We start from the raw sequence: 23741 nt of genomic DNA on the forward strand, positions 1-23741 counted from the left end.
TTTGCTGTTCCTGGTATCACTTTACCTGTCAGTCACTTGTCAATTTAGTCCGTAGGATTATGGTTTTTACTTTATGTAGATACAGAGCACGTTTTATAAGCAAAAAATATTTAGAGAAAATAATTATGTTACAGATGTAATGCGAAAAGGGTTTCCTTCGGAAACATTCGTATTTGTCATGCTAGTAGGCTTGTGTCGTTCACGAACTATGAACTGTTAGGAATAAAATCCCATCAATGACCGAAATGAACTGAATCTTTCCGTGGTCTGTGAATCGGTCTTTGCTCATTTAGCGTTCAGTATAGGATCGGCGAGCGCGAGCGGTTTGGATCGAGAACGAATGTGTGACTGCGCCGACCGAGAGCGAGAGCTACTTAGCAGAGCAACAAAAAAAGTCAAGTTTTCATATTAAACTTCGGTTACTTACAACCTTTCGGCCCGGAAAGTTTCTATCTGTAGACTATTCGTATCATTTTGACACTATTCGGTCCCATTCTTTCTGATCTTTCTGACCGCAGTGGTCGCTGGTCTGGCTGAACTAAATGAGCAAAAGACCTAAAAGAGCGAACTAGTTCGTGGGAGCGATTGAACGAGATCGGAGCGCTCCGATCAACGAACGAAACGGCACAAGCCTACATGCTAGTTCAGTCAATGTCAGTACATCTTGTACTGATACTGACTGAAATAGCATGACACGGTCGTACGTTTCCGTAACAATACGAAGGCAAATCTTTTCGCACTACATCTGTATTTGACAGAGATAGTCAGGTGGTTATAGTGGCACGAGCTGTTGTGAAAAAATCTTAGCGTACTTGCTCAGTACAAGTGAACATTAGAAATCATAATCAAATTCCAAAATTGTTACCAATATATGTGACGTTATCTGGGTAAAGGGCCCTTATTGTCGATGGCGCTTACGTCCCGCGGCGACATCGCTCATAACCAGAGGGCGGAATTGCTCATGGCAAAAATCAAACGTCAATCGAGTTGGAACGTTAAATTTTATCGACTATCGATTGAACTGAAATTATCAGTATATTGAGTTGTTTTCGTCGTAAGTAAGACGAGGATACTTCTTTATCCATTTGTTGACTGTTTTTCGTTTTAGATTAACCATTTTTTTTCAAACGTTTTTGCAAGAGGACTAGTGACAAAAATGGTATTCAAATGTTGTACAATTTACTTTTAATCTAGTCAAAGAGGTCAAAATCAAATAGTCGAATAGCTAATCAGAGGTCAAATAAAGGCAGAAATTTAAAAGGTGACTGTTTTTATCGATAGCTGAAAATGTCGATAAAATTTAACGTTCCAACTCTATTGACGTTTGATTTTTGCCATGAGCAATTCCGCCCTCTGCTCATAACGCCGTAAGCGCCATCGACAATAAGGGCCCTTTACCCAGATAATATCACATATTGCCATTAATAGTTATTTGTTATACATGGGGGCAAAGTTGTATTTTAAGAGCGCTATGACAAAAAAAGGCGATATATTGTAAAATGTACAATATTTATCGGCAAAATTGTACACTTTACTCATACTAAAAGACAGTAAAAGTACTTGTTTCAGTTAGAAAATCTAATTAACTGTCGGTTCATTAAAAAACATATGGAAGAAAAAGCTTTTTCAATTAGTAATGATTTTTTTTCTGATGCTCGTTTAGGAAAAACCGCGCGAAGCACAGATTTCGGAGCTCTTATTATGTACAATTTGATAAGCTCACTCTCATAAATGCGGTAAATTTAAATTGCTAATATCTTGTACTTTAGGCCCATTAAACAATATTTATCATTTAATCCTTTGAAATTGAGAAATTGAAAGTAAAACGAACTCAATTTTGTCTTGAAAATACATCGAAACAAGTGATCATTTCTCCAAAAATCTACATGTTATCGAAGTTATTTTAGTATATAAATAATCTGCACAATGTGCTTAAATTGCTGTTATCCATTTGTCGTTATAATATTTTATCATGATATTTTGCCAATTTTTTGAAAACTAGCCTTCCTGTCGCTATTTTACCGGCGACGGACGCCTGCGATTTCAGTGCCGCGCCGGAGCTCGAGGAGGTGAGACGTATGTCGCTTCGCTCTCCGAGTTTTCATCGCAAACGTCGAGAATATTTATTGTTGTGTGGGTCGGACGCCTTGTTTATACACGGGCTATCCTCGCATTGTGTGTGTGTAAACAGCGACCAACGAATTTGATCCTAGATCCGTAAATATTTGCTTTTGTAATATTTTGTTATGTTTGAATGTTAAAGTATTACAACGTTATGATGATAAATATGTGAAAATTACAATACGGTCAAGATGATAAGACACATCAAGATGGTACTCGGGATCTGATGATGGAGCCAGAAGGTGGTCACCAGTACCAGTGAACCATGTAAGTAAACGACTTCGTGTTTAGGCTCGTTGGGTTCGTCTCAACAAGACCTTTGACAAGAGGTGGTACTCAGGGTCTGATGATGGAGACAGATGGTTGTCACCAGTACCAATGAACCATATGACTAAACCACTTTGTGTTTAGCCTTATTGGGTTCAGTTCATCTCAATAAGACCTTTAACAAGAGGTGGTACTCAGGGTCTGATGATGGGGCCAGATGGTGGTCACCAGTACCAATGAACCATGGAACTAAACCACTTCGTATGTAGGCTCATTGAAATCGTCTCAACAAGACCTTCGACAAGAGGTGGTACTCAGGGTCTGATGATGGACCCAGATGGTGGTTACCAGTACCAATGAACCATATGACTAAACCACATCGTCTTTAGGCTCATTGGGATCGTCTCAATAAGACCTTTGACAAGAGGTGGTACTCAGGGTCTGATGATGGAGCCAGATGGTGGTCACCAGTACCAGTGATCCATGTAACTAAACCATTTAGTAATCAGGCTCATTTGGGTTCTTACTTCTTCTTAATAAGACCTTTGATAAGAGGTGGTACTAGAATAAAAAAAAAATAAAGCTTGCCAGGATGTCGCCGTCGACGGATACGTCTGGGAGGACATCATCATCATCACCACCTTGAAGTAATTAGAATTATATTTGACTTATTTTATCATCATATTAATATATACTTTACTCTAATACTTATCATATAACAAAAGCAAACATTTGGGATGGGATCTACTTAAATATGATCACAGTTTATAATTATTACTTTAAATTTTTAAATAAATTTTAACGTAATTAATATTATTTTGCGCTATATTCTAGTCTTTTCGTACAAAATAATGTTTATTAGAAATCAAAAGTTTATATCGAGATAGTAGATTGTGGTTGTTATCAAAATTCCATAGGAAGGATCAAGATTGTTTTGTCCACTATTGTAGTGCGAGCGAGTGATAAGACGTGCTAGAAAGGGTCGGCATATTGGGCTCGCGCGGCGGGTAAAATACCTAATTTCGCCCGACGCCGAAATGTTATAACGCTCTTAACGAAGAGTGTGGAATTGAAAAACGAGCAAGTGACAGGATTCTATAGTTGAACCACGAGCGAAGCGAGTGGTTCGAGAATAGAATCCTGAACTTGCGAGTTTTTTAACACACGAGAAGTAAAATACATTTGCACCCGAGTGTAACACAAAACTTTTCCCCTCACTATAGCGAGGAAACTACAACGCAAAAAATGCGTTTATCACTGCTTCCAGTAGTTTCACAGGTGGTAAATCATCTTTTTACTAGATTCACCTACTTTTATCAATTTTAAAGCAGTTAATTTGACTTTATTCAAGGTCAAATTACTTTACCCACTAGTGGATAAAATGCGTTTTTACCCGCTGGTATTAAAAGACACCACGTGTTTCCGAGCTAGTGAGGGGAAAAAAGAATTTTAAGTATGTATTTTTAATGACACGTGTACAGGTCAATTCGCAAGAGTTGGCACAAATGGAATAAACGAAACTTTTATTATGTGAGTATACAGTCGTAACTTTCAAGAGCCGCTATTTTAAGTATTTTATTATTGGATAATCTATCACGCACATATATATTTTCATTCACTTACTGGTTCCATTCGTGCAAACATTACTGTTAAAATAATCCTATATAAATAAAAATAGGTATTTGTTTTAAACTCATTTGTAGTTGAAGTTCATATTTCACTGGTATTATTGCCGTTATTAACAACAATGACTTTGTCAATGTGACATTCGGCCATGTTTGGTAGGTTTTATTGGGATTAGATTATGGTTTTTAGTAAATGGTATGTGTGATGAGACGCGAGTGTTACCGGCGGGCGGGTCTTGTCGAAGGCGCCCATGGCGATCTTGAAGCCGGCGCCCTCTCCGATGAGCACGTTCTCTTTGGGGATGCGCACATCCTCGAACGTGATGCCGCGCGTGTCCGACGCGCGCTGGCCCATGTTTTGTTCCTGAAATCAACATTGAATATTATAGAAATTATTGCCAAAGTAAACTTTGTAGTCACAGCGCATTTACCGCCATCTCTCGACACATGATTCACACTTTTAGAACCTCAGTAATGTATGTAACCCATATCAAGAACGACTTAATACTGGAGCTGGACTGACAAAGCCCATATAAAAAAGCGTACCCCTGAAATGTCCCATACATTTTAGGCTTAAAACTAGATGGCGCTATTTCGCAGCCTGAAAGTGGCCAAAATCATATTTTCCCCAAATATTTTTGCCTGTTTTTATTTTTTATAAGAACAAATGACACATTTCTTTATTTTAAAATCATGATATCACGTCAATACACATTTAAAAAAAAAATGTAGGCATCATCAGTGTAGTTATCATAATATTTAATAGGTGGCGCTAAAAGTATAAAGTGTGTAAATCCTATATAAATAATCCTTGCCCTTATCCAATATCTGATATGATATATGTCATCTAACCGAGTATCGACCAACAGTGTGGTGCAATTTACAAAAGCATACACGTTTATTAGGTAGGATTTTTCTTACACTTTGTTCAGAAGATATGGAATGTAAAATATACCATTAAGTGATAAGTAATATTTCTTTTGTCGAATGAATATAAATGGAATTTCATGCCCAAAGGGCCTTGTTTTAACACGTTCGCTGCAGTACTGGGTCGAAAGACCTAATACTAAGTACGGTTAATTGCGAGTCAACTGCCGCAGAGAAGGTTTTAACAGGAATCAAGACGAGTTTTTGTATGTATACATTTCAGATGAAAAAATCCTTACTATTGTTGAAGCATAAGGACCCTGTAGGCATGGAATTAGCATTATCTTTAATCAGGTAAAAGTAACAACAGATATAATTGTCATTCAAGAAGAAGCATGTGTTGATTCGTGGTCTCTTAATCACTGTGGATGAAACGGACTTCATTGTCAGCATTGTTGCTGCAATTTCGGTCCCTGCAACTTGTACATATCTAGTGGTAGTCTGGTAGTCTTTGAAATTCACAAGTAAGTACATGCGTTTTCACATTATCCGATCGATATTGGATGTTGGAAAGATTTCAAAGGCAAAAATCAAAGATGGCGGCTTACATGTATGGGATATCGGTCCTACATCCGATAATGTGAAAACGTACTAAGGTACATTAGCAATATATCACTGACGATGAGGTAATCCTGTTATCCCTCATTAGAGGCACAGGGCTCTCAGAAGAATCTTCCACTTTTCACGATCCTGGGCGACTAATTCAAGTTTCTTCCAGCCTAGTTCACTAGCGCAAGCCTGCTTCTCCACTGATCGCCTCCACGTGGTACAAGACCATCCCAAACGTCTACTGCCAGGTCTTTGCCAGCAGAGACCCTGCTTGGACAGGTGGTTGTCTGCTTTGCGTAGCTCGAGCCCTATCCATCGCCAATTCACCATTTCCGTGCCCGTTTATTACTAGCATAAATAAATAAAAAGGTAATAATGATCGTACCTTGCGTCCGGGCGTGACTCCGGGCCAGTCCCTCTCGACGATGAACCCGGTGAACGCCTTGCTGGCCGGGCACTTGGGGTCCGGGTTGGTTCTCGCCAGCACGAAGTACCTGACAATATTTAAACACTGTATCGGCCCATCTAACTGTAACGCCTGGGTGGACACTCGGCGGCAGACGAAACGTGTCTTTCTTATTTTGTTTTAATGAAAAAGCTAACAAATTGACGCAACACGCTAATACAGTATAAATATTATTTATTTATTTAATAATTTTACACGGCATTACAGCATAAACACCAATACACCGAATATTATAATAATCTACTTTCTTTCAACAGTCATCTACTGCTCTCCGAGACTTTTCTAAATACCCCTTACTCGATGGGGATACGACGTTTCATAACAGAGTTCCTATGACCACCTTTCTGCTCCATCATCAGATCAGCTCCATGATACCATAATATTGCACTGTCACGTGATTTGTGTGTGTGTGGATTGAGTGAGCACCTTCCGAAAATAAAAAAAAATATGCTGATCATTTAGTAAAAGTTCTAAAACAATTGTAAAACGAATCTCTGAATTTGTAAAAAGATAAATCAAAAGATACAGCCATTAACATGTGCTCACTCAGTTCTCACAAACTACCAACGAAAACAGTGAATATATTCATTTAACATATAATATTTATATACTAACATTTAGTAAAAAATAGGCCAACCTACCTCTATAAATATTAGATCACCTAGTGACGTATTTAATTTTTTACAAATAGTTTCTTATGCTCACTCAATCCTCACACTTTTGAAAAGCCGAATTTTGATGAAAAACATAAGATTTAGACCGCTATTATATGTGTATAGTTTAGTAAAAGTGAAATGGGAATTTGTAAAATACAAAACGAACCACTAACGTGTCAGGTTTTTTTATAATAAATTTTTGTAAGTGCTCACTCAGTCCACACGTTTTGAGAAAGTTAAAAATGTAAATATCTTACGATTTGTAGCACCTAAGACACTCGAAAGTACTTCAACATTTAGTAAACATTTTTACTAAATATCCACCATCTAATATTTTATATTCGTTGTCTGGTTTTAAAGATATTCAGACATAACTTTTCTCATACAAATGTATCAAGTAGGGTGACCACACTATGTCGGCTCCTGATTTTCCCCACCTTCCCATTGTCATATTGAGATTGGGGAGTTTCGTTCAATTTTGATAATAGTTTATATTAAACTAATACCATATTAATTCTCCATCTGCAAACTGTTTTTAGGTTATGTTCTTGGCCTAGTGATGATGTGTATTGTGTAATTTTTATCGACGTCAGGATAATAACCATATCGACATTCATGCATTAAAAAGGACATGAATGATAATTGGTAAGAAACAAAGAATATAATACTTCACTAGTAAGAAACCAGAACCTGGTAATCTAATCGTGCTAACAGATGAGCGTACCGGATTTGTAAGTGGGAGCGAGAAAATAATAACTATTTCTCGCTCCCATTTACAAGCTAGCAAGCATCCATATGGATGACCTTGGTGCGGTACGGTGCTCGTACGGTCATGTGTTAGCAGCTTTACAGCGTGCGTAGCCGAATGGCATTACTCCGACGCCAAACGAAAACGAAACGCCGTGCCAGTTAGTCTGGCTCTGACGCGCCAATACGCACGAGTGATATAGATGTCGATATGGTTATTATCCTGACGTCGATAAAAATGACACAATACACATCATCACTAGGCCAAGAACATAACCTAAAAACAGTTTGCAGATGGAGAATTAATAAACTATTATCAAAATTGAACGAAACTCCCCAATCTCAATATGACAATGGGAAGGTGGGGAAAATCAGGAGCCGACATAGTGTGGTCACCCTACTTGATACATTTGTATGAGAAAAGTTATGTCTGAATATCTTTAAAACCAGACAACGAATATAAAATATTAGATGGTGGATATTTAGTAAAAATTTTTACTTAATGTTGAAGTACTTTCGAGTGTCTTAGGTGCTACAAATTGTAAGATATTTACATTTTTAACTTTCTCAAAACGTGTGGACTGAGTGAGCACTTACAAACATTTATTATAAAAAAACCTGACACGTTAGTGGTTCGTTTTTTATTTTACAAATTCCCATTTCACTTTTACTAAACTATACACATATAATAGCGGTCTAAATCTTATGTTTTTCATCAAAATTCGGATTTTCAAAAGTGTGAGGATTGAGTGAGCATAAATAAGAAACTATTTGTAAAAAATTAAATACGTCACTAGGTGATCTAATATTTATAGAGGTAGGTTGGCCTATTTTTTACTAAATGTTAGTATATAAATATTATATGTTAAATGAATATATTCACTGTTTTCGTTGGTAGTTTGTGAGAACTGAGTGAGCACATGTTAATGGCTGTATCTTTTGATTTATCTTTTTACAAATTCAGAGATTCGTTTTACAATTGTTTTAGAACTTTTACTAAATGATCAGGATATTTTTTTTTATTTTCGGAAGGTGCTCACTCAATCCACACACACACACGTGATTTACATATGTGTGCAAAATTTCAGCTCAATCGGAAACTGGGAAGTGGGTCAAATTTAGCTTTTACGTTTTGACCCAAACTAACATACTAACAAGGAAAGTTGAATAAAAGCTTGTAATAAGACGTAATCTTTCTCAAATATTGGCATGCTGTACTATTTTCTCTATATAGTATCTATATTTCAGTCATATGACGCAACCCTCATTATTCTTCTTGCTATGAAAATATTCAATTCGTCACTCTTAATTGGCGTTCAGTTGTTTTTTTTTTAGAGATTTTATTTAAATCGAGGAAATACAGGATTATCCTTATGTTATAAGAGACATAGAGAACCAATGAATGATTGACCAATTGAATGTAAAATGTCTAAATAGGAGGAATATGTGTGTTACCAGTTGGCGACACCTCCGTTGGTGATCCACATCTTCTGTCCATTGAGGATCCACTCGTCGCCCTTCTTCTCGGCCCTGGTCTTGATGCCGGCCACGTCTGAGCCTGCGCCGGGCTCGGTCACACCGTACGCCTACAATTATTTAAATCTTTTTTAATATTGCGAAACACATGTTATTTAGAAAAAAAATCCTAGGCGCTCTTGGACTCCGTAGACAGTATATAAACGGGCACCGTGAGGCAATTTTTGCCATGTTACCTATCTGCTTCTAATACAGTATCTACAGCTACGAATATTAAATCTTTAGCATGTGGCAGCGAGACATGAATTCTTAAAATACGTATGTCTGTTTTTCCTTCAATAGGCTGATGCACTCGTTCAGGGGCACCGAGGCTATGTATTTATTTATTCTTTTATGTCTTAATCTGCTACTATAAAGAATCGAATAATATAGTGGATTTAACGTTTGGGCAACTTACAGCAACAAGGGGTTCGTCGATCAGCCTGCCCAAATACTTCTTTTGCTGCTCCTCGTTACCAGCAATGATCACGGGTGTTTGCTGAAATGTTACAAAAAAGGAGTTAGCTCACCGACGGGATATTGTTATAAAACATAATTATGTTCTATTAACAAAGTAACCCAAAGCACGTAAAAGCATTATAAAGCAAGCAAAAGGTATGATGTTAATAAACTACACAGTGAAGCGGATCATACACGTCTCCATGGAGTGACAGTGTGTGGGGAATGCATAATGTATCAACGTAAATGGATCAGGTGTCCGTTGCTACAGTTACCAAATTTATGAAGAATTATTTTTTATTACTATCGAACATCTAGTCACAACATAATGCAGTCTTCAAAATTCCTGCTCATGGGTGGCAGGATACCCTTCTGATTTTATTTTTAATATAACAACAAATGGAACTAAAAATGATGCCTACAAGAGTCCGCTCTACAAACTACTTAGCTCGCCTGTGACAGGACAACATGCAGACCAGACACGATTTCTATTGACAGATAATCTTCCGATGCCCATCACGTCGGACTCCCATCAGGTTCCATGCACGAGTTACATTCTCTTCCTCTAACATAAGTAGAATGGTGTTCATTTAATACCTAAAACATCAATAGGTATTGGTTGTACAGAGTAGGAGGTATCTTATGAGTGTTATGACATTAATTCTTTACTTATTTATTACAGTGCATTTTAGACATAAAACACTACAAACAACTGTTCATCATTCCACACATATTAGTCTTAAGAAGAAAGAAAGCCTAAAACTACAAAGGAAACCGATTAGTATTTTTAATTAGGATCATGCAAGTAAGGAATCCATCGAAAAACTGCAATCTCTTCACTCACGCCAAGCCCACTGGCCTCCATTGCCGTCATGATACCGGTGCAGCCATAGGCCAGCTCCTCTGCTACCATGCAACCTTCGAAAACTCCCATGTTCATACCACCTAAGGAAATGACAAGGTGAATTGATGAGCGATCGAAGCCACATTTCATTTCAATTACTTAGATACTGTTATATTCACTTTTTTTAATGTCCTCAAATAATTGCAAATATCCATAACAGATTTGGGGTTAGGTGATGATCTTTTTTATCTATTTTGTATTCTTTTCCAGTGAATTTGTGTTCGAATAAAGAAATCGGGTAAAGAATTGTCGATGGCGCTTACGGCGTTATGAACTTATGACGGATGTTCGTATAGAAATGCGACGCTGCGGAACGTAAACGTCGTCCGGCATCGACAATGAGGTCCCTTTGCCCAGTAATGTTTACACCGCGCGCGTATAAGAAGTCTAGTTTGTCTTGAATAGTTATAAGTTTCAACAGAATATAGGTTCTGTTTGGAATTCATCAATTACGTTATTCTAACTAGCGCAAAGCACATCCTCTTTCTGCTGTCTCGGTTATTAATCAAGTTATCAACTCGCGAGATTAATAAATATTATAGGACATTCTTACACAGATTGACTGAGTCCCACAGTAAGCTCAAGAAGGCTTGTGTTGTAGGTTGGTTGTAGGTGCTCAGACAACGATATATTTAATATACATATACATACTTACTATACACAGAAAACATCCATGACTCAGGAACAAATATCTGTGCTCTCATCACACAAATAAATGTCCTTACCGGGATTCGAACCTGGGACCGCGGCTTAGCAGGCAGGGTCACTAACTCACTACCTGCTAGGCCTTATAGGTGCTTTGCTTTTACTTATCAGAAGATAATAATACTTAGTTGGATCTGATGACAGTGATGACATTATTACTTTTTTCCACTCCCAAACTGTTTATTCGTCATTTAAAACCCTACATAAAAGTCTATTTCGCAAAGGCAGCCCTCAATTTTTTCGTAAGTGCGCGCGTGCGAGAGAAGCCGGCGGGGGATGGCTTTGGGCAACTAGCTCGAGCGCTGGCCGTGCAAATCTTTGCGTCAAATACAGGAGACAGTATGAATTTCATTCATTCATTTATTCTAGAAAAGTATTAAAAACTAAGAGCATCGTCGTAGAAAAAGTATTGTATGCAACGATGTTTAACTGCGTCAAAAAATACTCGTGGCGTCTTTAGTAACAATTTTCGGCATCGCCTCAAATTGTTACCCACGCCACACCTATTTTTTTACCTCCTTTAAACGCCGGTTGCATAAAATACTATTAAAGGTGCCCCGATCTGTGGTTAACTGTTAAGTACCTACTACCATACGTAGACCGGTATTCTAATAACTATTACTAATAAGCGATTCTACCAGAACAACTAGATAAATAGACAACAAAGTCAATACCAACCGAGCTGCAAAATGTATTTAAAATGCGGGTTCTCGGTTAGTATAGTATGGATAATGCGACGATCACGTGAACTGCTATGCACGGATAGTTAGTAAGTACTAATTTAAAGTACAATGCGACACTCACTCCTAGATTACTGCTGACGAGGGCCGTCAAAATGCCTGAACAACCGAAACCAAGTTCTTCGGCAACCAAACATTCATCGAACACTCCCATCTCGACGCCGCCTGAAACATCTTTTGTTCTTATAAAATCTATATTTGACGATTTCAACTATCTACAAACCATTTCATTTTGACGATAACAGACGACTGCTTTGCTTCCGCCACATACCTGACTTTTGCCTGCGCAAGTATAATTTTTAAAGTCCATATACATATAGGCTATACCTATACGTATAGCCTATATGTATTTAATTTAACAATTATTCCCAACCAAACCAATTCATTCAAATGACATTTAAAACTTGGTGTGCCCTGTTAATACGATCAAAAAGTTCTAGACTGCACTCAGCACTCCTCAAACACAATTGTACAGGGTTTTCTTTTAATTACTTTTCTAAGTTCACAAACTTTTAACTTAAGTAAATAATAGCAAGCAAATGGACTCTGTACAGTAGTCGTTACCAGGACAAGAAGGCATGATCGGACAGTGATTTTTACCGAGACAAAGGACCTTGCGACGAGTGCGAGAAAAGCAAAGCACGAGTGCGTTGGTAACTTAAGACTTACTCCCAAGTTAGTGCCGTAGAGGGCCGTCTTAATACCCGCGCATCCGAAAGCGAACTCTTCAGCGACTAGACATTCCTCAAACACTCCTAAATTGCCGACACCGCCTGAAACAACTCTCACTTTTCAATCTATACCTACTTTATTAATTTGCCTGAACTACTCTTTTTGTACCGTGTAAAGCCACTTCCAATACAACAAAACCGTTTTCTACCTTTGTACTTTATGATCAGAAACTATTATAATAACTACTTGTTATTATCATAAAGTAAGTAATATATTTATGTAATATCCTACCACATATACTGTCCGATTGATAGTATGACATAATGACAACGTGAAAGACAACACAACAATATAAGTGGATAGGTTAACAGAAATGAGCCCACAGTACCTACCAAACAGAGTTAAAATCATTTTTGAGTTTGGAGGAAGACATTCGATAGTGATTGATAGGCATGAGTCGGCTGCAAATGTTAAACGAGTATTCTAGACATAGACTCAACCATGGCAGTAATACATGCATTTTGCTCCACACCTGTCACGAAGTCGTGCTGATAGCTAACACGAGAGATTTTATGGCAATGTGAAATATAGTAGAGACAGCGTTAAACCGCTGCGCCCAGCCAGCGAGCGAGCATCATGTGAGGCACTCACGCCCAGGTTGGTGCCCCCGATGGCGGTGCAGATGCCCGAGCAGCCGAACGCGAACTCCTCGCCGATCAAACACTCCTCGAACACTCCTAGATTACCCACACCGCCTGAAACACCCCTTCATTATACATACGAAACGGTTTAACACGGCACAGGGAAAACAATCAATACATAACCTGTACGTACGAGTATTTACACGGCAAATAACATCATCATTATTATATTTTAATTATTTGCCTATCTCATGACCTATTCTACTTTTAAACATTGTATTAATAAGTTTACCATAGACGCAAATGATTATAAAGAAATGCATGTAAGCTGACGTTTATTTATTAAATATTATAATTAACTAATACCTAATTCATATCTTATAAGTTCTTTTTATTTTCTACTAGCTCTTGCCCGCGGCGCCGCTCACGTTAAATTCGAAAATTACGGAATGCTCCATACAAAACTTCCACCCCCCATTTAATTTGGGGAAATAGGGGGTAAAAAAGAGACTAAAAGTAGCCTATGTCACTCAACCATCCCTTCAACTATATTCACTTAAAAAATCACGTCAAGTCGTCGCTCTGTTTTGCCGTGAAAGACGGACAAACAGACACATACACTTTCCCATTTGTAATATTATTATAGTATATAGTATATGTATGGATTAATAATATTTTTTATTTTCTGTTAGTCATTAAATTAAAAGGTTATTTTCTTGAGGGCGTACCTGTCTATAATCTCATTAGTTAGGAAATAATAATACTTGAACATAATAGTTAAATCATCGTCATCGAATATTGTTTGTAAAAGAAAGATGAGATGATTTTACACGAATGTAGGTATAGCAACATTGACAATCTGCTTTGAAAGAGGTGGCTGAATAGCAAAGCCAATTAAAATATAGCTTTGAGCATTCACTCCCAACCCACTGGCAGTAATAGCTAACGTTACACCTGTGCAGCCAAACGCTAACTCTTCCACGATCATACTCGTTTCGAACGATCCCATATTCCCAATGCCACCTGAAATAGCTGACTTAACTCAAGTATTTCATATTATACATTATTTGTCGGCTGTATACACACAAAACAAGAGCATTATTTTTAATATAATATAAGCTTATTAAATCAAAACTGGACGATTACTTAAATAACGTAATAATAATAAATGTAGCCCTGCCCCGCTGCTGGCGGCACCCTAGGTTAGGTTTTTTATAATCTGTTTATATGTTTTATATTGTTTTGTAAGTGTTTTATTTTATTTTACTTTTATACTCATATTGTAAAAAACCTAATCTAAGAAAAGATTAAATGTATTATTGAAATGATCTGCGGACATAAAAATATCCTAAACTTTATTCATTTGTGTGGCTATAGGTACCTACTAATACGGATGTTATTGTTAAGATGAACAATGATAACTATGTAAAAAACCGTACTAACTGACAATGAGGTTAAAAACTGCTCATAAAGATATTGACTCGAGTAGAATTTGTATAATGTAGTCAATGTTTTACTTCATCATTATGCAATATGTCTGCAATAGACGCATATACATATTTTTCATAAATACAAATATCTTTGTACAGTGCCATTCGCTTGTATTAACCGGTTAGTTTTTAATCTCATTCTCCATTTCCATTCGGTCAGATTTTACAACCATTCCTTGAACCCACACAGAACCAAATTTCATTCGAGCTCACGCCGACTTCAGTGATGTAAATGGCTGCCATTATGCCAGAGCAGCCAAACGCCATTTCCTCCGCGACTAGGCAATTCTCAAACACCCCTAGTCCTAGGCCGCCTGTCCTTCGAGTTTAAAAAATCGAGTTAGTGGTGGGCAAACTAAAATACGGAACCCTAAAAAATTATGACTAGCCCGAAATATTCGTATATCAATATTCGCCTTAAGAAATTAGTTTAACAATCTTTAACTACATAACAATAACCTACACATATTGCACCGGTTTTCAGATTTTTACCACTAATAGGTTGGAGGACAAATTATTGCTAGTAGGAGAAAATAATGCCTCCTAAATAATGGCTTCATTAAGATAAAAATAAAAAAGACACAATATTTTCACACTACTCAAATGAAGAAATTCATAATTTACCTTCAATACAATACAGTCAATGTTACGGACATTATGTAAGAAAGGAAAAAGTAATTACTAAAAATTTATATATCTGTATTCGCACACTCCATGAAGACATAGCCGACGTAAACTTTGCAATTAAAAAAATAGGTTTATGTCTACTATTATCTATAGGTAATAGTTGTTAGTTTTTAAAGAGAAGACAATTACTTAACCTAATCAAGTTGTTATAAATATAGTAAAAAAATATTATGAGGATGTTTTAATTGCAAAAATATTATATTTATGTCGTTTATAGATAAGAGAACAAATATCACTAAACCTCAAGTGGGGGAGAGGGTTTTGGCAAATATGTACTATGTTAAGTTTTAAAATATTGGCCACTTACGCCAATATTGGACGTCAACAAGGCTGCTTTAACGCCAGCGCACCCGAACGCTATCTCTTCGACCACTAAGCAACAATCAAATACACCTAGCTCCAACCCGCCTGCAATAACAACTACAATATTATATAAAAAATACTTACTGAGTACTAAGTGTTATTTTACTTTATTTACATAATTTTGAGCTTATAGGTGCACATGTATTATATATAAAAAAAAATCCTTACACAACTATACGGATACCTACAATAACGTTATGGTATATGATCATTTCATTGACGATTGAAATTTTATATAAAATATAAAATGATTGAAGAATAGTACATTACGATACAAGTGCGTAAAAAAGGAAGTTCGAAACGAGTGGCGATAAATTAAAACACGACCGAAGGGAGTGTTTTAAATCGACACGAGTTACGAATTTCCTTTTCGCACGTGTATCGTACGACGTTTTTCAGTACAGATGAGCCTCCGAAGTTTTGACCTGGCATATAATGAACCACTTCTCGAACTAGTGCGTAAAAAAAACACTGTACTGAAAAATATTATACCCATTATTGCGCTATACCTAGTATAATAGGAATAAAAACTGTCTACCAATACAAACGCTGGCAACATACACTTTTGGAAATTCTCTAACGCTTTCGGTCGACACAAGACGCTTAAATTACGGCATATTAGCTTAGCCGGCGGACACCATACCTACGAACCGGTGTCTCGGGTGATCATGGTTAGTAAAACAATTGAAAAGGATTACGTTACCGCAATGTTCGGGGATGTGTCCGTTCATGAGGCCGACCTCCCAGGCCTTCTTGACGATGGGCCATGGGTACTCGCCGCTCTTGTCGTACTGGGCCGCGACTGGGATGATCTCCTCCTTGGTGAACTTGCGGGCTAACTCCTGCAGGGCCTTTTGCTCATCGGTTAGCTCTGTAAACAGCAGTTGAACCAATTGCTAATATAACATGAGGTAACCGAGATATTAAGAGTCCCTAATTCAGGATCAGGACAACATTTATGGCCAGTATCCATTACACATTCATAAACGCATTACAGTCGCGTTTAGTTACAGCTACACAATTATACGAACAAAATGATCATATTTCATCGTGTAAGGTAACTGTGTAGATGTAGGTAACTGAACGCGATTGTATCTACAAGTGTGAGTGTGCTGATAAATATCATAAAAAGCAATATCAGCCCAATACACAAATAATATCAAAGTAAAGATATAAGACACGACTTTCGCGTCATGCATGTTGCAAGCACAACTCATGTTATAGAGATTAATTAAATAATCATCCAAAGCATCTCAAATAACTAGGTAACGTATTTTTTTCTTCCGAATATTGCAATACTGCTTAGTATTATGCAAAGTTGCGGCAGCCATTATTATTAATAAAAATATACAATAGTTTGATGAGGTTTTAAACTTGTAAGATACCTTTCAAGGCGTCATCATCAGGCTAAGTACCGGTCATCCTGTATAGGTCTTTTCTTTTATTTTGACTATCGCGTCCCTAAAATACTCATATCTTGTAACCATATTAGTGCCTCATCTCTATTTTGCCCATTATCTACATTTATCTATACACAATCGTAATATGAGTATCACAACTATAAAGGACTACCTATAAAGTCAAGCGGGATAACTGCGACTACTAAAATATACAGTACAACTTTGACTGCCTAAAACTACTATCTTACGGTGATTTTACTGACAATTGATTGCCTTCACACTGAAGATTAGTTATCTAGGTTTTCTGGCTGTCATCCAAAAATATAGATTCCGTATACTTTAAAATGCGATTTTTATATGAGATGGCAGAAATAGTTATAATTACCCCGCCGAGGGGGAATTCCGACTATTGATAATAAGTTTCGTTACGGTGAACCTATACTGGTAAACGCGGATATCATGTGGTTTGTCAAAGCGTAAGGAATCTAAATAAAACACTCATTTTTATGTAGGTCTGTCCGTTTGTGTAAAAAAAAACAATTACAAGATGTCAGCGGGGTAGTTAAAACTGGTCTCCATACTAAGTAGTGATGGGAATCGTGCCTGATTAGAAATCTGTCGATACTGTGTCTATAGGTACATACCGTGTACCCGCGCAGACCTTACGCTTTTTTCATAATCAGAAGAATAAGGGGCTAAATGCTTAAAATAATCGATAATACACAATGACGTTCAATAAAATAAAATTATAGCCCTTTCGAGAGCCAGAGTCACTAAATGAGGTATTAAATATCGATACAAAACCTCGAATCGAGTACATCACTCACTAGTGTTGTTGATTTTCATATAAAATATGGTGGGGCAATTAGTCCAAATTGTCGAAATTAGCCTCCATCACAATTTAAGCGGGGCAATTTAAACTATCGCTTAAATACTATTAAAACATGAAAATCAGAAAATTGAAGGACATACTAACATAAAATAGTTTATAATTATGCAACTAACTGTAGAAAAAAAGTTTAATCACATTAAAACCATATTTTTCATGGAATGTTTGAGAGGCTGTCTCTCACGCGCATACTACCAATTTCGTCGAAAACTACACGGTCGTGTAGATCAGAAATCATTAGGTCTATCAACACCATCTACGGTGAAATGATGAAAGAGCTTATACGCTATCTGGACATATATGGCACTACAGTAAATGATTTAAAATATGGAAGATATTTCGATTAGTCACAATTGCCCCGTAGTTACTATTATCCCGACTGACCTTATACAGGGTGCCCGATAATTAATGGAAAACCTTTTAACCACCAAGAGGGCACCTTATACTGGTCCAGAAAATCGACTTTAAGGTTTAGTAAAAGTCGCCTGGTTTTCGAGATTTTCACACTTTTTATGAAAATTTTAAAAAGTGTGAAAATTTCGATAACCAGGTATTTTCTAGACCAGTATAAGGTGCCCTCTTGGTGGTTAAAAGGTTGTCCATTAATTACCGGGCACCCGGTATATATATTATTATTTTTAACCCTTTGTTTATTGCAACTAGCGTTAACGTCAGCAGCTATACACCGTATTTTTATTGAATTCCGTTAACATCGGCATATAGTTAGGTCCATAAGGTCCATTACAGGAAACAGAATAGCATTGGCATAGTGAGTACCTAAGTTTTCTTAAATTAGTATTTTTTTTTCTATAAAAAAAAACATACACCTGCGATAGATGTTACATCAATTGCTGTTGAGAAACGGGCTTTATAATGAACTCTCTATAAGTAGTAGAGTAAGTAGTGAATGGTGTTTAAAAAAACGGTCAAGTGCGAGTTGTACTCGCGTTGCAAGGGTTCCGTACACTACAAGAAGCGCCTCATTTTTAGTAGGAACTTAAGTCATTTTTGCGAATAATCGATATTTTGAACTAAACGTAACAGAAATAAGTTTATATGTAATATTAACGCGCTCACACAATTTCAAGACATTTGGTAACTATTTGCAGCGACAGTGAGTGAAATTCGTAGTTTGATTTTTTTTCTTTTAAGTCCGACTTACGCTTCACTGTAGATTTCTAATAGGTTTTCCTGTAATCTATAGATTTAAAACTATCTCGTATTTTTTTGATAATTTTACGCCTAGTAGTTTCGGAGATAAGGGGGGGGTCATTTTTTGCCTATTTTCTTAAATTACTTGAAAATTACTTTACTAAAAATTATTAAAAAAATATCTTTGAAATATTTATAAAAAGCTCTTTCATTTCATATATAATATAACACAATATAGTTCTAGAAACTTTGATTTTAAATTTTCACTTTTACCCCCCAAAAGTGGCCCCTATAATTAAATTTTCTTTATTTGAATTACATGTCCGTCTTTGGGTCACAAGTTTACATATGTGTGCCAAATTTCAAGTTAATCGGTTCGGTAGTTTCGGAGAAAATTGGCTGTGACGACAGACAGACAGACACACGAGTGATCCTATAAGGGTTCCGTTTTTCCTTTTTGAGGTACGGAACCCTAAAAAAAGAGGTAAAAAAACTAACTATCTATTCTGTTTCCTATAATGGACCTAACTATATGCCGAAGTTAACGAAATTCAATAAAAACACGGTGTATATTCACCTTGCTGCCAGTTTGACCGTCAATAAGGATAAGATTATCACTTCGTAGGCTTATTATGTCTCTACCCTCTTATCTGTGTACCTACTTCAAATGAATTTAAGGCTTGATGCCGATGTAATGTTTTTTTGTTATACTATCTTGTATAGATAAATAGGTACCTATTAAAACAAACTTATCCTTTTAAAAATATGACCGCTAATCCTTTCTTCTTTACATTTGATATGGAGCGATAAAGTTAGTATGGGTGCTGTTTGAAGGACAATTATCGAACTTTGCACTGACATATCATACAGATATAATACTTAGCAATCTTTGTACTTGGGTAAATCTAAACGTGCACATGGGTATCCGTTGATTAGCAATTATAATCTATATGTATCTTAGCTTAACTTATCATGGGTATGTACCGAGGTCTACAAACCTAATGAGATGGCTCTATATGAACTTCAGAATGCCACTGGACTAATTATCAGTTCCTTTATTGTAAGTACCTAAATATGTATCTCAACCACAGAATATAAAATAGTACAAGTACAGAAGGCCCACTGCTTTGATGTTCACGACATGCCGCCTTTTTAAATGCCTACAAAATTCTAACAAAGAAACGAGCCGCACGTGCGCGGCGCCCGGTGATAGGGTTGCCTACGGATTAAAACGATTTAATACTCAGACTCAACTTTTAATTAATTGAATGAATAATTGGTCATTAATTTTGAAATCAGCACATTACCGTAGTATAGATTAAATACTCAGATAAAATGTTATACTGTTATATTCAAGTCTTGGGTAGTTTCTAGGTATATACATATAGTATTTATATATTTTTGTTTGTTCTAAGATCACAAGCTTTATAGAATCTTTTCGGGGGACTTAATCAATAGTAGATCTGTGTAAACATGTCCTATGGTATTTATTTAATTCATGATATCTATTTAACTAAGCATTATTAGCCATTCCACACGCGGACGTCGCATATGAACTTTAAAAAAACTCGAGACGTAAAGTAACATTAGAAAGTGCGAACGTGCGTTCCGTGAGAACACGCGCCACCCCTGATTAGGCCGCGAACTCGCGGCCGCCAGCATGTACTTGTAGCGCGGCGATAGAATCGCGGAGTGAGCCGCCCCTGTCTCAACTCTATTTTCAACCCCAGAGGGCTGTCGTTGTATCGTTGCCTGGAATTAATTTTTGAATTATGAAGCAAAATATAAAAACAGTAATACCTATTGATGTTTATTTAAAACCTTTTTTTGTTCTTCTTTGTAACAAAGAGTCATTATCATAATAATCTTTATGTATAACCGAATTATTTTTAAGTAATCGTCTTCGTTTTAAATAAGCAAGTTAGTTAAATACATGGTGATACAAAATGATGAATTTATAATGACGAATTCCAAATTGTTAAAATATAGAAGAACATCGTGATTATTGCCAATAGCTTTGAAATAGAAGTTTTCATTTACATATTAATATTATCAATCAATAAATACCTATTATGTAATATAGTTTGAACAACGTGTTTGTTCGTGAGTAATAAATAATACAGCTAACGTGACGATAATCTTAATCAAGTAATAAAAATTATTGTTTTATGGTATCTGTTAACTAAATAATGTTGGTGTTGTCGTGCACTGTTAGCTATTAATCTGTGCCTTTCCATAGCAAAAGGGTCTTCATGCTCATTGCGTAAGGACAAGGACCTTTTAGCTATGGAATGGAACATGGAACAAACAAAACTTTTAGCTATGGATGGAGGTAGCTCTTTAAGGACAACGACACGCTTTATTGGACTGATCTCGAAAACAGGTCTATGCTCAGTAGTTGACTATAAATGGCAGATATGATGATGATGAACATATAATATAGAAACAGGCGATCAATTATCGTATATTTAAAGATTATTAACCTTAATCAATATATTTCAACCTGAATTTCAACTTAACGTTTCCATTACATTCATCCTGTACATTCTGGAAGTTGCAACATTTGTTAGAAAAAACCTGCATTTATTTAAATTTTGCCAAAATCCTCGCCGCCATCAGTATCTAGAACTTCCAGAACCTAAATTAGAAATATTTAAAAACGGACCATATTACAGAGTCATCAATACCCCACACACTTAAAAACTGAAAAACTAGACTCAAGTCTTTATAAGCCGACTTAAATCTATACTGGTGGATAAATGTTACTACAAAATAGCAGATTTTTTAGATGATGATACAATGTAGTTTTATAGTACTTCAAACATAATATTCTAATCATAAATATTATAAATAAGCAAACTGTATAATTATTAGTATTAGTTAGTACCTAAGTGACACATTTGTACTTAGCTACACCCTTATCAGGGTCCATGTATGTGATACATATGTATGTGGTATGCAAATAAATTCTCTATTCTCTATTAACTCAACACCACTACCATAGAAATAAATGGTTGTTGCCTATCACCAATGATGAGTTATTTTTTACAGGTATTATTATATTGTTTTCTTATAATATTTACAATTTACCTAAAGATTTTTCTTTCTAATAGGATAATTGTGTTAGATTCCGTCCTCACACAGAATTGCTTTACTACAGATGTAGTGTGAAAAGAATTTCCTTCGTATTTTTATGTTTACGCACAAACGGGTCATGCTATTTCAGTCCGTCTCGGTACAACATGTATTGACACTGTCTGCACTAGCATGACAAATTACAAACGTTCCCAGAAAAATATGAAGGAAAACTTCTTTGCACTACACCTGTACATTAATATATTCAATGTTAATTTTAAATGTTACACTGCGAAATACATTTTTTGTTTAGTATTTTATTTTGCTCCCATGAGCCGTGGCAAATGCCGGGATAACGCAAGGAGGATGATGAGTAACATATTAAGTATAATGCCTGCACTATAATCTATTAAAATAGAATAATACTTTACAATATTACACAGTTACAGTCAGCCCAAATGGGCATAAAAGCAGAATAAAAAAAAAATAGTATTCAAATTACAAGTTATTTTAGTTTTTACCTGTTAAAAGGTAAAAAATATAACATTTAAACTTAAGATTTTAGTCAAAAAATTTACCAAAGGAGAAGCCTGTAGTTGGGACAGGTTTTGGAGCTGCAGCGGCTGGGCGTGTAGTTGACAGCTGCCTGTACAGAGGACGGCTGGCACGGGCGAGCTAAAAAATATAAAACACACTGTAGATAGTGATCAAAGTTATGACAATGTAGCTGAAACAACATGCAAGTCATTTTAAATTAACGTTTCATAAATAACCCAACTTGCAACAGATGTCATGAACAGTTAAATTTCTATCAAAGTAGGTAAAGTTTAACATTTCTAAGTGTTAAATCATATGTATAGGCTGTGAATATAACGCGAAGTATAGTATATGATACTGGAGTAGCAAAAAACAAAAGCTAACCTTTCTGATAATTCATCAACACAAAATAGGAAATACCCGCTTATGTAAAGTTTTTATAACCTAATTTTACTCCAAATATTAGCCAGTTAAACTTATATTGCAACAATGTTTGGTATCAACATCAGAACATCACTAAGAAATTCATTATGATTGATATGATGGGTAGATCAGTACATCTTTTACTTTTTTTTACAAAATCGTACTGTTGTAATAATAAACATATAACTAAATGGCTATGGAAGCAGCCAGAACAGTTAGTTTGTCAGTTTTTATATATTTAACTATATTATTGACGAAATCAAGACAAGTAACAACGGTCAAACGTCGTCGTACTGTTAAACGAACTTTGGACATCTTGTTAACCTCTGATACTCTAGGATTTTCTATGATTACCTACTACATAATCTGTACTAATATAGAATTAATATCAAAACCAGCTTCTATTCATAATACTGGAGTACCAAAAAGAGAATTGTAGATAAAATTATCATGGGTATTCCTTTCAAACTTATTGGCGACACCAGTATTCATAAAGTAAATACATATAAAACTCGATACTTACTTGACTCAAAGGCTGCATATTGCTAAAACTATGAAATTTCAATAAAATAAAATTTTAAACTAATTTATGGACTTTGCACTGTGTTGTGGATTTGCTAAGTGTCGTGCATATAACACGACACGTGAAATAGAATGGATCTAAAAGAAACCCTACGCTTAACACAATAATAAATAAATCAAAAAACGTAGAGAAGGTGAGAGGTGGGGAT

At 36.1% G+C, this 23741-nt stretch overlaps 1 protein-coding gene across 6 annotated transcripts in view; it reads right to left on the minus strand.

Annotated features, from left to right (window-relative positions):
• Positions 1-23689, minus strand: part of LOC125240418 (probable medium-chain specific acyl-CoA dehydrogenase, mitochondrial) — a 28214-nt gene extending 4525 nt beyond the window's left edge. Inside the window, exons 1-8 of one of the 6 annotated variants that reach the window (XM_048148298.1) lie at positions 23534-23689; positions 22629-22725; positions 16238-16405; positions 10177-10277; positions 9292-9372; positions 8814-8944; positions 5875-5983; positions 4237-4377 (exon numbers count right to left, since the gene is read on the minus strand). In XM_048148298.1, the coding sequence (XP_048004255.1) occupies positions 4237-4377; positions 5875-5983; positions 8814-8944; positions 9292-9372; positions 10177-10277; positions 16238-16405; positions 22629-22725; positions 23534-23551 (846 nt within the window). In that variant the 5' untranslated portion in view covers positions 23552-23689. Of the gene's footprint in view, positions 1-4236; positions 4378-5874; positions 5984-8813; positions 8945-9291; positions 9373-10176; positions 10278-11745; positions 11847-12350; positions 12455-13004; positions 13109-14697; positions 14799-15478; positions 15580-16237; positions 16406-22628; positions 22726-23533 lie in introns of all 6 variants that reach the window. The other 5 variants (XM_048148299.1, XM_048148297.1, XM_048148296.1 and 2 more) reach the window with 5 other exon arrangements.
• Positions 23690-23741: the final 52 nt, after the last annotated feature.

Source organism: Leguminivora glycinivorella, chromosome Z (genome assembly GCF_023078275.1).
Source record: "Leguminivora glycinivorella isolate SPB_JAAS2020 chromosome Z, LegGlyc_1.1, whole genome shotgun sequence".
Taxonomy (NCBI): domain Eukaryota; kingdom Metazoa; phylum Arthropoda; class Insecta; order Lepidoptera; family Tortricidae; genus Leguminivora; species Leguminivora glycinivorella.